The sequence below is a fragment of the Myodes glareolus genome, chromosome 1, assembly GCF_982192425.1.
Source record: "Myodes glareolus chromosome 1, mMyoGla1.1, whole genome shotgun sequence".
In the NCBI taxonomy this organism is placed as follows: Eukaryota; Metazoa; Chordata; class Mammalia; order Rodentia; family Cricetidae; genus Myodes; species Myodes glareolus.
Genome location: NC_142026.1, coordinates 117,070,556 through 117,086,102, shown reverse-complemented (window position 1 = coordinate 117,086,102; position 15,547 = coordinate 117,070,556). Strand labels below are relative to the sequence as shown.

At 47.5% G+C, this 15,547-nt stretch overlaps 1 protein-coding gene across 1 annotated transcript; it reads left to right on the top strand.

The window, feature by feature from the left end:
* Positions 1 to 3,073: 3,073 nt before the first annotated feature.
* On the top strand, positions 3,074 to 5,554 carry Cited2 (Cbp/p300 interacting transactivator with ED-rich tail 2). Its single transcript, XM_085688747.2, has 2 exons — positions 3,074 to 3,366; positions 3,846 to 5,554. The coding sequence occupies exon 2, from the start codon at positions 3,854 to 3,856 to the stop codon at positions 4,667 to 4,669; it is 816 nt and encodes a 271-aa protein (XP_085544873.1). The 5' UTR covers positions 3,074 to 3,366; positions 3,846 to 3,853; the 3' UTR covers positions 4,670 to 5,554.
* Positions 5,555 to 15,547: the final 9,993 nt, after the last annotated feature.

Below are 15,547 nucleotides of genomic sequence, written 5' to 3'. Positions count from 1 at the left end.
AGCCTTTCTAAAAAGCTTTGGTACTCCCCTACACTCCTGTACCTCAAAATGCGGCCTGCTTTGGATAATACAGGATGAGATTGTTAGGGTGGGCCCTAATCCAGTACAACTGATGTCTTTATGGGGGTTGGGGGCAGAGAACCACATATGCAGGGAAACACTGTGTGAGGATGAGGGCAGAAAACACAAACATGTATTTACCACGTGCTGTCCGCAATCTGCCAAAAGATACAAGACGGACAGGACCGATCCTGCCAACTCTTGATTTTGGACTTCTGACTCCCTAGTATATGTCAGGCAATCACGTTCTGTTGCTTAAGCATGGTGTTCTGTTCTGTCAATCCTAGAAAACTAATACAACTGCCTAATGCTGACAATCAGAGACAGGCCACGCCTCCCCCAGGTTCCCAGGAGAAACCTCAGGGAACTGCCTGAGTTCCCTTACCGGATAATTTCTCCCTCCCTGGATGCCCAGTTGCCAGTCTTCCTCTCAAACCATGCTCCATGATACTATCTCATAGGTCCACACGCTGTCACCCACTCCTGCACGTCTCTGGGACCCAATCAGAATTCTCAGCCTGGAAGCACAGGCCCTGAGGATCCAACCGCAACACGCCAGTTTGTTTCTCTCATCTTTGCCATAACTCGTTGGCCCATGTGATCAAACTTTTACTCATCCCGAGACCTTAACTAGCTCACCAGGCCCACCGGGAAGCCTCTCAGTGCCCCTGAGACAGGATATGGTATCCCTCTTGTGTGCTCTGGGAAAACAGCAGGGTGGGGAAGCGGGAGGGTCGCGGGTGGGGAGGTGTGTATCCAACGCCTGATTATCCGAGGTCTCCTTGTAACCAGTCTTGTTTGTATCTTGGGGTACTAAGAAGTGCCTGGCACCTGGAGAACATGCATTGGGAGAATAAATGAGCAATGCCTCCTGCATCCCATCCAGCTGGACCCAGAAGTATTTATTTTTCCTTTTAGTGGTGGGGGATGGGCGGGTGACCTTTCCAGGGATTGCCCAACAGTCTCTAGAAACACTGGAGCTGGATGGTGAGGTACCTTCCCTTAGTGGTTGCAAGAGGAATTTAGATTAGACATTCAAAAGCTGTTCCTTGTGTCGCAAGACACTGCACAATAAGGAAGGGAAGTAAACACTCTATTCAAAAAAATTATCTTGGCATGGTCAATATTTTTAACGCAGTTTTTAATTTTTTAAAAATTTTTAAATAGGAAGTATCCCGTCTGAACTCCAAACCTCTTGCTTTTTCAACTTTATGTTCATGACCTATAGGCGAAATTAGGAGGTGGACAAAATAGGGGAATTGTTATAACTGAAAGCCATATGTCTTGCTCACTTCTCCAAAAAGTAAACATTGTTGAGGTTTCAAAATCATTTGCATACAGGGTTATAAATGCTGCACAGCCTGGAAAAAGGGTAGAGAGGAAGAGAGAGGGCTTTGTTGTTTGGGGTATTTGAATAGGACTAACTTGAGGAAGACAGAGGAATAAAGTAAAAAAAAATACTGAATGAGACAAGCAATGTTTCAGAATTTCCAGTTCTCAAGAAACACAGCCTTAAAAAAAAAAAAGTCTGGAGCTAGAAGGGAGAAAAAGAAACGGGAAGGGGGAGGGGTGCTGGCTCCTTACAGCAGGAAGTCTTCCATGGACATCAAGTTATGAAGAAACAACTGTACACAGAAGTCCTTATTCGGAGCGCTAAACTCGATTTCACCACTCAAAGAGAGATAGATACACGGTTCGAGCTGCCTTTTCCTGGGGTTGGGGAAACAACTAGCCACGCAAGAGAGCTCCGACTGGGTTGTGGCCCCGACCAGTGTTAGGGATTTTATTTGCAAGTCAATGAGCTAAATGGGCGACCGGGCTCGTTGTGCTTCTTTCTGCAGGCAAGGTTATTATTATCACCGCCTATTGCTCCACTGAATAATTTCACTGAAAAGGAAGAGTCCTAGCAGTGTGTGCGCGCACCGTGCCCTACAGGACGTGCCGCTACGTGCCCACCTTCAAAACGACTTTATTTACAAAGCGATTACCAAGCTATCTATCTGTTTTCCTTTTGCAGCAGCAGCAGCAGCAGCCTTACTCAGCCAGCCCTCGAATTTCTTAATTACAAACCCGTTTGCTTCTAAATCAACCCCAAACCGTCAGGCAGAGCCCGGAGGGAGGCTGTGCAAGTTTGCACACACCCCCACCTCCTGGATCAAGGGCAACAGCAGAAGCAAGTAACTGTGTATGTGCAAAAAGGTGGATCTGGGGACGAGGATCGCTGAGTTTGTTTACAGAGCAGGGACGCCTCAGCACGGATGCCAAAGCTACCAAGAGCTGCAAACGCAAACTTAGCAGAAGCACACGTACTCGGAACGTGGAGGCAGACCGGAAAGAGTGGAACGGATCCCCGAACGCGGGAGTGGAGCCGACCCGGCCTGTGTGCGCGCTCGGTCCACCTGCAGCCGCTGCCGCTCCCCGCCCCCAGTCCCTGTCCTTGAAAAGAGTGGAGGCAGGGTAAATGCACCCACACGCAGAAAATATCTCGGTTAGGTTTACAATGCTGCCGGTGTAAAAACACAAAGGCGCGGAACAGGAAAGCGCGCTCAGAGTACGGGGCAGGACCGGTCCGGGGCTTTAAAACCCAAACTCGGGAAAGGACAGCTATTCTTCGCAGGTTAGGGAGGGTTTTGCACCCAAGCAAACTCTGCAGGGCGGGGAGGCTGAGCGAACCCCCTTTTCCTGTAGAGGGCAGGGCAGATCACTAGGTGAACCGGGTGAGCAAGCTGGGGGCGGGGAGATCTGGCCAGAGGGAGGCGGAAAGTGCTCCTTGGTCCTATCCTGTGGGTGCTTTTTTGCACTGGGTGGCCGGGAGGATTAGCTCCTTGTCCCGGAGGTGGTAGGTACAACCCTCGCATTGGGGGCCCAAAAAGGCACCCACAGTCCGGGGAACTTCAGGGCGGCGCCAGGGCGCGCAGCCTCTGCGCACGTGCCGTGCGGACTCGCGGACGCGGCTCGGGGACCCGGTCCCTTGTTCCGGAATCCGCGTCTTCTCGCTTGCCGCCGGGGAGGCTCTCGCTCCGCCCTTCTTTGAGATCCTTATATTAACTGTGGCCAAAGCCCTAAGAAACACAGCTCATTGTTGGCAGCTGCCGGGCGGTCCTGCGAAGCGGAGAGGGCAGCGAAGGGAAAAGAAAAGGGAACGGCTCGCAATCTGCCCCAGCGGCTGCTGCAAGACCTCGGCGCCAACCTCGCACAAGCGAGCGCTCCACAGCCCCTCGGCTGCCCATCTATGTGCTGCTGAGCCGGTCCTGGACCCGACGAGCCCGACTTCGGTGTTCCGAGCAGAAATCGCAAAGACGGAAGGTGAGCGCGGCGGGCGAAACTGGCCAGGGCTGCTGCCAGCCTCGTCCTCCGAGGGCAGGGCTGGCCCCGGGGACGAGCGTGAGGCGGTGCTGGGGAATAACAACAGGATGTGCAACCACAGGGTGAGGAGGGCTGATTGAATGCCTGAAGTTCGCGGCTGGGCTCCGGGGCACTTCCTTTATTAAGCCACTTCGGGGAACCTAGGGGGGTGTGGGCTCCGTTCGCCCCCCTCTTCCCCACTCCCGGATCGCTGGGGAAGGGGCCGTTTGCGCAGCGCCAGGCTGTGCGGGTCCGGCGGGCAGCAGGTCCGCCGAGGTGGCGAGCTCGGGTGCACGGACTGCCTGCCAGTGGGTTCCCTCCCGGGGAAGGTGGTCTGCTGCTTGACGTGCGCGCGGGTACAGGGGCGATAGAAGTGGGGTGCGCTCTGGTGGGCGACACGTGTGGCGCGGGTCTCAAGCGTCTACTCGTTTCGCTTTCAGGACTGGAAATGGCAGACCATATGATGGCCATGAACCACGGGCGCTTCCCCGACGGCACCACCAACGGGCTGCACCACCACGCTGGCCACCGCCTGGGCAGCATTGCGCCCTTCCAGAGCCCGCATCACCACCAGCAGCAGCAGCCCCAGCACGCCTTCAACGCGCTCATGGGCGAGCACATACACTACGGCGCGGGCAACATGAATGCCACGAGCGGCATCAGGCACGCCATGGGGCCGGGGACTGTGAACGGGGGACACCCCCCGAGCGCTCTGGCCCCTGCTGCCAGGTTTAACAACTCCCAGTTCATGGGGCCCCCGGTGGCCAGCCAGGGAGGCTCCCTGCCGGCCAGCATGCAGCTGCAGAAGCTCAACAACCAGTATTTCAACCATCACCCCTACCCCCACAACCACTACATGCCGGATTTGCACCCCGCTGCAGGCCACCAGATGAACGGGACAAACCAGCACTTCCGAGATTGCAACCCCAAGCACAGCGGCGGCAGCAGCACCCCTGGTGGCGCGGGCGGCAGCGGCACCCCCGGCGGCTCTGGCGGCACCTCAGGGGGCGCTGGCGGCAGTGGCGCGGGCGGCAGCGGCGGTGGCAGCACCATGCCGGCCTCGGTGGCTCACGTCCCCGCGGCAATGCTGCCGCCCAATGTCATAGACACTGATTTCATCGACGAGGAAGTGCTTATGTCCTTAGTGATAGAAATGGGTTTGGACCGCATCAAGGAGCTGCCCGAACTCTGGCTGGGCCAAAACGAGTTTGATTTTATGACGGACTTCGTGTGCAAACAGCAGCCTAGCAGAGTCAGCTGTTGACTCGATTAAACCTCGGCTGACGAGAGAAATCAACCCTCCCCTCCCCGCCCCCACCCCCAACTTCTTCGGTGTGAATTAAAAAAAAAAACATTCCCTTAGACGCAGTATCTCACTTTTCAGATCCTGAAAGGTTTGAGAACCTGGAAACAAAGTAAACTATAAACTTGTACAAATTGGTTAAAAAAAAATTGCTGCCACTTTTTTCCTGTTCTTGTTTCGTTTTTGTAGCCTTGACATTCACCTCCCTTATGTAGTTGAAGTATCTAGCTAACTTGGTCTTTTTTGTTGTTGTTTTTTTACTCCTTAGTTCCTCACTTTCTCCAGTGCTCAACTGTTAGATATTAATCTTGGCAAACTGCTTAATCTTGTGGATTTTGTAGATGGTTTCAAATGACTGCGCTGCATTCAGATTTATGAGTGAAAGGAAAAATTGCATTTGTTGGCTGCATGAACTTTGAAGGGCAGATATTACTGCACAAACTGCCACCTCGCTTCGTTTTTTTTAACTATGCATTTGAGTACAGACTTAAGTTTTCAAATACGCTAAACTGGAAGATTAAACAGATGTGGGCCAAACTGTTCTGGATCAGGAAGTCATACCGTTCACTTTAAAGTTGGCTGTCTCCCCTCCCCCATATGTACAGACGATAATAGGGCGTGGAATGTCGTCAGTGGCAAACATTTCACAGATTTTTATTTTGTTTCTGTCTTCAACATTTTTGACACTGTGCTAATAGTTATATTCAGTACATGAAAAGATACTACTGTGTTGAAAGCTTTTTAGGAAATTTTGACAGTATTTTTGTACAAAACATTTTTTTGAAAAAATACTTGTTAATTTATTCTATTTTAATTTGCCAATGTCAATAAAAAGTTAAGAAATAACCTGTTTTCTACAAGCCAGTCATTTGGGGGAGGGGTGGCCTTTAAGTTGGGCTTGTTACTGATTTAGAGTAAGCTTCCTAGGAGTAGGTTACAGGACCCTGAGACAGGTCACCGGGAGCTTAGGGGAGAGCAGGATTTAAGATAATTGGCGTAATGCCACATTGGCACCTTTATAACTTGCCTCTTGGTGTGGTTTAGTCACCGGCTGAAAAGTTGTCAAAGTGCTTTCTTTGCTGTCTCTTGGCTGCATCCAGTTCCAGTGAACCTTGACTGGGAAGGCTTGTTTATAATATTAAACATTATATTCTCACTGGGTGGGAGGAAGGGGAATCAAGTGTTTCTGCTTCAACTACTGAAAAGGAGGTGGAAATATACCGAGTGATTGATGGAGGTGGCATTAAATATAAATCTACCTTTACTTCTAGTGATGAATTTTATTTCTGAGCAAAAGTGCTAAGGATAGACAATCTAATCTCAAGTAGCTTCTGATTGGGTTACAGTTCTGAGAGGAAGGAGGGGTAGAACCTACCTTGAGGCTTCCTATAATATTTAAGTTTCACTCAGGTTGATTCAAAGGTCAAATTACAGCCTTCATAACATGTGCCCTCCCAAGCATGCCCCATTTTCCAGAATCCTGAGCTGCTGCTGTTCCCTGCATTAGGGATCAAGCTCTTTGGTATAACATGCCTTTTAGCAGCTTGGACGAGCCAGTCTTTAAGCAGGACCGTCCCCACATTCAGGGGATGCCAAGGGCTGTCTTACATAATCAAGCAGAGGAGAAATGGTTCAAGTGTCAAAACATCCCAGGTGGAGGGGGAAGTCACTCGATTTTGTTGCTGTTGTGTTTGCTTGCTTTTAGGGGCAGCCTAACCACAGCCAAGGGAAAAACCAAATACAGATTCATACTTAACCTATGGAGAGAGTAAGGAAAGACAGAGTGCGAAAATCCCTACAAATAAACAGAGCTTCAAAACACCAGCTCTTTGCAGTGTCAGCCTCTCATCCCAGACCCCACGCTCCGCAGGCAGAGCAGGCAGGCAGTTTGCTCCCAGTGCTGCGCTGGGATCTGCCGCCCAGGCGGAGAGCGTGGGACTCAGTTCTATTTCCAAGGAGGACAGGTAAAATTCAGATGCATACTGCACTGGTTTTTTTTTTTTTCCTGTCTCTATAGTTGACATCATCCTATTAAAAATCACGTTCTATGAAATCAGCCCAGTTTTCAAACAATCCCGTTCCTCCAATAGTTAAAGCTGAAGTTTTTCTTCAGCTAAGACATATCAGTTGTGCATCTTCAATCAGGCAGCAAATCTTCCTAGCTTGGCATTTTCACAATAAGTCCCTCTCCACCCCCCAACCCCTCCACTCCCCACCTCCTAATCCTGCTCCCCCTACCCCCGCAGACTCAAGTAAAACATATTAATACACCAGTGGTTCTTTTCCACTTGTGGGCTTGCTTTATTTATTTATTTAAATAAAGAAGAAAGCGAAGAATTGCCACGCGGTCACCCTTCCCCATTTACTCTGCCAGGGAATAAGCCCCACCACCTGCTCTGTCAGTAGATTCTCCCTGCTGCTCCAATGCCGGACACGTATGTAGAGACGCAGGGCTCAAGGGACTATTAATAGAACTTGGACCCATCCCTGCCAGAACAGAGGACTCAAACAGAGGAGCTGGCTAAAAGCACAATTTGTCCTCAGTACAAATACAAATGCGCACCCCCCCCCCATCTCTATTTCATTAAAACTCTCTTGATCAACAATTGAGCAGATCCTACGTGAGATCTGCAGGTCGCTTTAGGCAGAGAAAAATAAGCCCTTGTTTAAACAACCCGATTAATGAAACCTGTACAGTGACCTAGATCACCCGGCTCCTGGCAGACATTTGCAAAAACCTTCTGTGGTCTTGCTTCCTACTAAGTTGCTTAGAGCATATGGGGAAATTTGACCTCTGTACCTTGGCTGTTAGTCAAAAAGTTCTAGTGCGGTACAAGAGGGCCTCTGTTCTTTAGGCTTCGCTCGCAAATAGACACTCCATGCTTGATTTTCAAGACAAGATGACTCATAAGTGCAAGCCCCGTTGATACCCAACAGAAAACTAGGTCTGCGTGCATATAGCCATGCGGGTCTGCGGGTGCTTGATAAAATCCTGGTGGCGGCATCTTTGCGGCTGATAAAGACATTAGAACTCCGGCGAGGTCTTTGAAGAACGGCTCCCTAATCACCACTGTTTATGGGGTGCTAGGCTGGAACACTAGTTCCAGCAGGCTGACATCTATTGTGACGTTTACGGCCTCTGTGACTTTTACTACTGTAAACGCCTGGGATGGCTATAAATTGATGTCAACATTAAAGGCCAGATCCTTTAGAGCAAAATATTAATCCACTAATCTATTATGGGTGGCTGGCTTTCAAATACAAACTTTGCTGCTCTGGATCATTAGGTGTTTTCGCCCCCTTGTGGAATTTACTCAGAAGGTTAAAGGAGCGCTTTAAAGGAGGCTGAAAAAAAAATGTTTTTTTATTGTTTGTTTGTTTTTTGGTTTTGTTTTTTTTTTGCTGTTGCTGAAGACTTCGTTCCCCCCCCCTTGAGCAAATACCCTATGTTTTTGCAACCATTTTTTTAAATCAACAAGGACTTGAGATTAAGCACTCTTTATAAAAAGAAGCATATTTTACCTGCCAAAGGCTTTAGCCTATGATTAAAGGTGCATAATTTAAGATTGGCTTCCTGTTTGGAAATATACACTGGCTAGGGGATTTTCTTTTTGGGAGCGTGAGGCTTGGAGGTTTGGATCAATGCTTTCACCTGTCGGCATGTGGGGGTGGGAAACATCTGAACCCCCACAACAGGACTACTGGTTGGTAACCCGAGTGTGGAGGAGACCGACTGCATTTGATGGGGCGAGGTCAGAGAAGTGGTGGGAAATATTCAGGAATGCAGAGTGCAATTATCCATGTTGGAATGTGACCTAGCCAGTGGCTCTAATCTGGGGGGGTGGGGGAAGCCATAGGATCTCTAATGAGAATAAATGTTCCTGTCTAATTGAGTCAGGAAAAATTCACTTTAATATAAACCTGAAGATAACATTGAGCCCCCAAAAAATAAATTTAGAACTTGAAGAATGTAGACTCTAAGCCACTGGCAATTATTTTTTCCTGTCTTGGTTTGTTTTGCTTGCATAAAGGGACTGTTTCCTGTAGCTTCAGAGATAGTGTTTGCTTGCTCAGTTTTATACCGCTATCGTTAAAATCTGAGCTCCCAGACAGGCTGAGGTGAACCTCAGCAAGAGAACACTACACAGCACATCAAAGGCCTTAGCCAGAGAACCCCTATTAGCTTGTGTTCTGTTGGTCACCCCTCCCCCAAACAGAAGGAACAATAGCAGTCTCTGAATTTTAATCGCAATGGACTGGCTTAAATTACTTGACCTATTTTTATGCAGCAAAGAGAGAATTGATTCCCTCCTCCCCTTTTTGAAGCCAATGGCCACTTATTGGAAAAAAGGAAATATAAGGACATTTTCTATCAAGTTGTGAGCTGCTGGTCAATACTTTAATTTGCTTTATAGTGAGATCCACCTGTGTTTTTGAAAAGTATTAGGATACCAGACAGACACTCCCCTTCACAGGATGGAATTAAATTAATGAGCAATGTTAAATAATGAACTTTAGATAGTTTAAGCGCCACAGGTTTGAATTTCTATCACGTTAGGTTGCTTATAGGTGCAGTATATGCTAAGAAAATGAGGGGGCTGCTTTATGAGGGATTGCGTAGATCTTGGGAAGGAGGTAATCCCAGGCCACCTCCCTTCCACACTTTCTATAAATAAACAATGCCTTTTTAGACCATTATCAGTTACTTTTGGTAACCTATCAGTTACTTTCACCCCCAAGATAAGCGCAAATGTTCAAAGCCACCATGAAATGGCAGAAGCAGCCCAGGTGACACAGTTGGTACTTCCTGAGAATTCCGCTTGACTAACCCAGGGCTGGTGGGTGCTCTCTGGCAGATCAAAGATGAATGAAGGGTTCTACTAGTCTTTAATGTACTGTTGGTTTAGGCTGAACTAATCCCAACGATTAGTGGGGCAGCTGCCCACCAACGGGGTGAGGGTTGAACCGGTGGTTCACAGGCTTCTTGGAATTTCCCCCTAGGGCACCCCTATTGCACCCATCCCTAAAATCCTTCCCTTTCTCCTTTATTATAGAGGAGTCACATGATTGCAACTGGGGGTTGCAGAGTTTGTATCCTAGGGAGCCTGTAGCCAGGGACTGTTAGCTGGTGCCACCGCGGGGAGAGAGGCACAGAGGTTGAGTTAACGGGGCTGAAAGAACCCTTCCAGCCCATTCCTCAAAGCAGGAGAAAAAAAAAACAAAATTTAGGCTGAGGGGAAACTCAAACTAGCATATAATAATAACAATAACAATAACAACAATAATAATAAAAGCTAGCTACTAGTTGTAGATAAACTCACGGAGAGTGAGGGAAGTGTCGTTCACGGTTACTTAAGCCTCCTCTCATCATGTCTCCCTATGGACTGACATAAAATTTGGCCTCGCGATTTCCTTAAGTTAGTTGGCCCCAAAGATCATCATCATAATATTGCTACTGCTTGAAACTCACTGTTTGGGACTTAGTCCCCTCCATAATACTGAGCATACTCACACTGGCAAACTCAAAGGTTTAAGTTGGAAAGCCAGATCCTCAGGCCGCCTGGTGTGCAGTGCCCAGCTGCATTTATTCAAAACTCTCTGAAGAAGATTGAGCAAGGTGTCCCTTGCATGCTTCTCCCTTCATGGGGGGATGTGTTGAGTTGATGATATGTGGCCACGTGACCGCATTGCCTCTCGAGTTCCTATAAGAAACATCCCCGGTGTTCTGAGATCCCCAATGAACGGCCGTTCTTGGAACAACGATTCCCACCGGAGTGGAGCCACCCCTCTAAGAGGTAAATCGTGAAGGGGGGGAAAAAATCCACATGCTTTATGAAAAATATGTAGATAAATACTACTTTAGTAAAACAAAATACAGGAGATTTTTCTGGATTTTTAAGATGGTGAAAAAACAGTTCTTAACCAATCTCTTTGTTGGCATTGAGGTAAATACTCGGGGCTGACTTAGCTGAGTGCCTACCTCGCTTCAGGAATTAGAGAAGGCAATTCAGACACATACACGTATCTAATAGAACAGCCCTGCAAAATTTAGATTATTGTTCCAATGAGAGTTGAGAAAGTGGCATTTAGAAAGGAGGTGAATTGCTCAGAGGGCAGGCAGCATGCCCTGTGTCTGAGGGTGACACTGGACGAGGAGATGGTTTCTCCCACAACACTCTTGAGATAAGCCAAGAGAAGTCTATTAGACGGCACTGACTGAAAAAAAAGGTAAACTGAAAAACAGCACACGGGAGAAGCACAATGTCAGCTGTTCTCAACCTGTGGGTCGCGACCCCTTTGGGGTCCAACAACCCTTTCCACAGGGGTCACCTAACACGGTCGGAAAACACAGATATTTACATTACAATTCATAGCTGTAGCAAAGTTACAGTTATGAAGCAGCAATGGAATAATTCTGTGGTTGGGGGTCACCACACCATGAGGAACTGTATTAAAGGGTCACAGCATTAGGGAGGTTGAGAACCACGGCTCTACATGTTCATCAGCTATAAAACACACTCGAGTTACTGTGGGTGTGTCTGCCCATTCGATACATCAGACCATTTAGGAGTCTCAAGATCTGGCTGTGTACTTTTCCAGACTCAGTCACAATGTTCTTCAAAAATAAATGTGGTTCCGGGAGGATGAAGATTGTATAGTGGAAACCACGTTTCGCATTTTGACTTCATTAGAAATTCAAGTCGGCTAAAAGCATACCAGGGCTATATTCATTGTGATTTTGCCTCTCTTTTGCTAAATTCCATAGTGCTGAATGATGGCTTCTTCCCCAAATTAAACTAATGTCTTAGATTTGTCAGTTCCATAACCTCGTCAATAAAGAAGTTCCCCCGCATAAAAATCACCACTTTATAATATGCCCAGTGGCTGGCAGCCGTCACACACCCGTGCTGGTTATAGGTTTCAGGCTGATGTTTGAATAAGATACAGGAAATAGTCAGGTCATGGTGGTGCACACCTTTAATCCTAGCATTCAGGAGAAAGAGGCAGGTGAATCTCTGTGAGTTCAAGTCCAGCCTGGCTGACAGAGTTAGGTTCAAGACAGCCAAGGTTACACAAAGAAATCTTGTCTCGAAAAACAACAACAACAACAACAAAAGGTATGGGAAATGTAGAATTTAGTCCGTTTATACTTAAATTATTTTCCTGGACACAGCCAGACTTTTGTGCTATAACCAAGGGCCTACCTACTCCCTGGCTCTGGCCTGCCACAGGCATGAAGGATTCTTCTATTAATAGTTGTAGTGAAATGAAAAGTAGACCAGAATGAAAGAACATGGTCTTACTCTGCAACTAAATAGCTCTGTAATTTAATCACTGCTGGCTTAAGTTTCTCCATCAGCGAGATGAAGATGTTTAATTAATATATCTTGTATTCAAATTCTCATGAAAGAAACATTGGCCCATTCCTATCGTTTTTCTTTCGGTGGAAAGACAGCTACAGTGAGCTGCTTCAACCCCTGTGACAGCATTTCTCCCGCATCTTTTTCCAGGGTAAATGGGAGCCTGCGACGTGCTGGAGAGTTGATCCAGCTGGGCTGGCGCATTGAGAGCTGGAATCATCTCTGTAAATATGCCCTACATTGTTATAACATTACACCACTGTCGTCCGCTGAGACTGGCTGACTTTGCGAAGAAATACCGAAAATTTACCAACCGTGAAGCATTTCTTGGGCGCAACACTTTTAGAACTCCAGGTGACTACCAGACATCCGTTGCTGGTACAGTGGCTCCCACTGAAATGTTTAACCAACTCTTCACTTCAAGTTCTGTCTCACTTTCTAACATACTAATTTGATTACCTTGGCCTTATAAATAAAAAGCACCTTGAGCTTATAAAGAAAAAGCACTCAGTCAGTATTGAGGCTCCGATTTCCTCAAACAGTTCCTCGTGGCCCACAATTATCACCACCATCGTTGTTTTCATTACTTAATTTCCCAGAGAGATAGTCCTATAGCCAATGCTTCTGCAGGAGAAATGAAGCTGGCAACTGAGAGTTTTAAGCAGCAAAGGGCCAACAGTCTACGTCCGTTCGCCTAGTTTCCCTTATCCGATTTCCCACCACCCTAGTCCTCCCGTTTGGGTAATCAATTACTTGGATAGATGACAGGTTGATGTGTTTAAACTAGTTATACAAAGGAACTGTGCATCACGTGTGTAACAACCCAGGAAATGACTCGTGGTTTTGCATGCAGCAGCAAACAGGCTTCTTCTAGTACAAGGGAGCATTTCACTAACTGGCCAGCAGGTGGAGCCGAAGTCCCATAAATTTTACTTGCACGTTCCTCTGAGAGGCTACCAAGACTGGACTGACACTTGTTTGAGAGCTACCCTTCCTGTTTGTTTTTACTGAATGGTAACAGATTCTCCATGGCCTACCATAAACTTCAAAATAGAGCTAAGTTAAGGATGCCTAAACACACTCTCCAGACAACACCCCTTGCTGCAGCCTATCAGAATATAAAAAAGGCATCTTTTTCCTCGGCTTGCCATTCTTTATAAAGAACTCTTCTCCTGTCTTCCTTTAACGCAGGAGCCAGAGGCTCGATGTGATGCCCTGCTGGGGACATTTCTAATTGAAGAGAGAAGAAACAGAAAGAAAATATGAACGGTAGGATTTTGTGTACTAGTTCAAAGTATGGAAAGGCATCTGTACCTACCTTCGCCTGATCCTAAAGTCTTTCCTTCCTGTTTCTCCTCTCATCTCTTCCACAGTCAGTCTTGCTTCTTTGCTAAGTCTTAGATGGGGTATCCATTCCTGCTGCATCACCAACCAGTTCCTCTCTGACTTCAAGTTCAGGTAGCATCAAGACACTGAGGGATTCACCACCCAGATCTGCAGAGCTGACCTCCAACCCATCCACCCATCCTCAACCCAAGTCTGCCTACTGCCGAGTCTCTCTCTCTCTCTCTCTCTCTCTCTCTCTCTCTCTCTCTCACACACACACGCACGCACGCACGCACGCACGCACGCACACACACACACACACATACACACATTTGTGATATGTCTTTAAGTGGAATCTATATAAAATGACATTCAAACTCATACCCCTCTTCTTCATTAGGAGCCCTCACAGAACTAATAGGTTTCTGTTAGGTAAGTTACCTTCATCTGCTGTCCCTCTGTCTAAAGTCTGTGCCCCTCCCCCAGACCTACTTCACCCTAGCCAGATTCTGTCCCCCCTACACCCCCAACTCCGGGTGACCCAGAGAACAAATGGTACCTTCTCCCCTTAGAGCTTCAAGTTCTTCAGCCTTGCCCCAGTTCTCCTGTCATGATTGTTGTTGTTGTTATTGTTGTTGTTGTTGGTGGTGGTGGTGGTGGTAGTGGTGGTGGTTTTGTTTTTGTGTTGAGTGTTGACAAAGCCTTGGACATTCACCTCTTCAAATGGTGGCATCGAATCATTCCGCAGACCTGGCGTTCACTTCCTGAGTTGTCTGCCACGTGTCTTCTGAGGCTCATTCAGCCAAGACGACACAGCTTCCTCCGGTTTCTCAAAGGGCATGTGCCCTTGGAGTCCCGAGCGGCCGTGGAAGTTCTGCTGCCTTGAGGCCATCATGCTGTGAGGAAACTGTGTGGAAAGGCCTAGCAGGGTGTAACACGAGGGCCAGCTTGTTGGGGTATCTGTCCAGCCCGGTACCCCACAACCGGCAAGTCCCAGAGAAAATCAATCACACAGAGATCTCTATAAGTTATAAAGCTGATTGGCCCATTAGGTCAGGCTTCTTATTAGTCCTTGTAACTTATTAATCCACTATCCTTATCTATGTTAGCCACATGGCTTGGTACCTCTTTCAGCTGTCAGCTCACATGTTGTTGCTTCTCTGGTCTGCGCAGGAGTGGCGGAGGGAGCTTCCTGCGTCCCAGAATACTCCCAGTCTCTTTGCTCCACCCCTACTTCCCGTCTGGCTTTCCCGCCTATACTGCCTGCCTGGCCATTCCGCGTTTTATTAAAATATGATTGACAGAATACAGACAATTCTCCCACACCAGCAGGGCAGTGCTCCTGCCATCACCACCCACAGGGGCGCCCAGGTGGTGACCAGTGTCAACCTCCATATGTGAGTGAAGGTGCCTGCTGGCGGTGCTTCCAGTCTCAGCTGCCCAGTTATCCTCCAACTCTGAATCTCCCCAGTTCAGATAGTATGAAACAGAGAGAAGCTGGGGTCCCTACTGCTTCCACATCTGTGATGCACAGAATCCATAGAATAACCAAACGATAGCTGTGGAGTCACTTGATAAAACCAGGAGCAGCTGAAGCAGAGTCAGCACTGTTTCTCTTAAAATATATTTTCTTATTCAAATGGTTACTGTCCTTGATTTGGAACGCAAGCTCTATGAGAATGGGCATCTTTGGTTTTGTTCATTCTACATCAACCTAATGTTAACTCATGATAGATGCTTGCTAAATATTCATTGTAAAATTCACTGATTAGAAGGATTTCCCCTCTACTTTATCTTTATTCTCCCCTCCACTGTACTCCTTCTGTCTTTGTTCAGAAATTCCTTATTTCTTATCTAAATGTGGTCTGACCACATACTGCCTATGTACTTCAGGAGGCAAGAACATAACAGAAAAATTTGGTCCCACAGGTCAGAGCAATGAAATGGGTCTGGGTAGCCATGGTTGTACCACAATCAGGAGGGAGCCAACAGGCAGCACCGTGGGAAAGGGCCTCTCAGGGCTTAGAGAAATGAAAACTAGTGCACGGCAGAGCAAGAGAGTTGCAAGAAAGAGAAACTATGCTATGTGGAGAAACTATCTATCGTAGAGCTGGGGTGCTATTAAGGGACCCTAGACTCATACTAAAGGGCA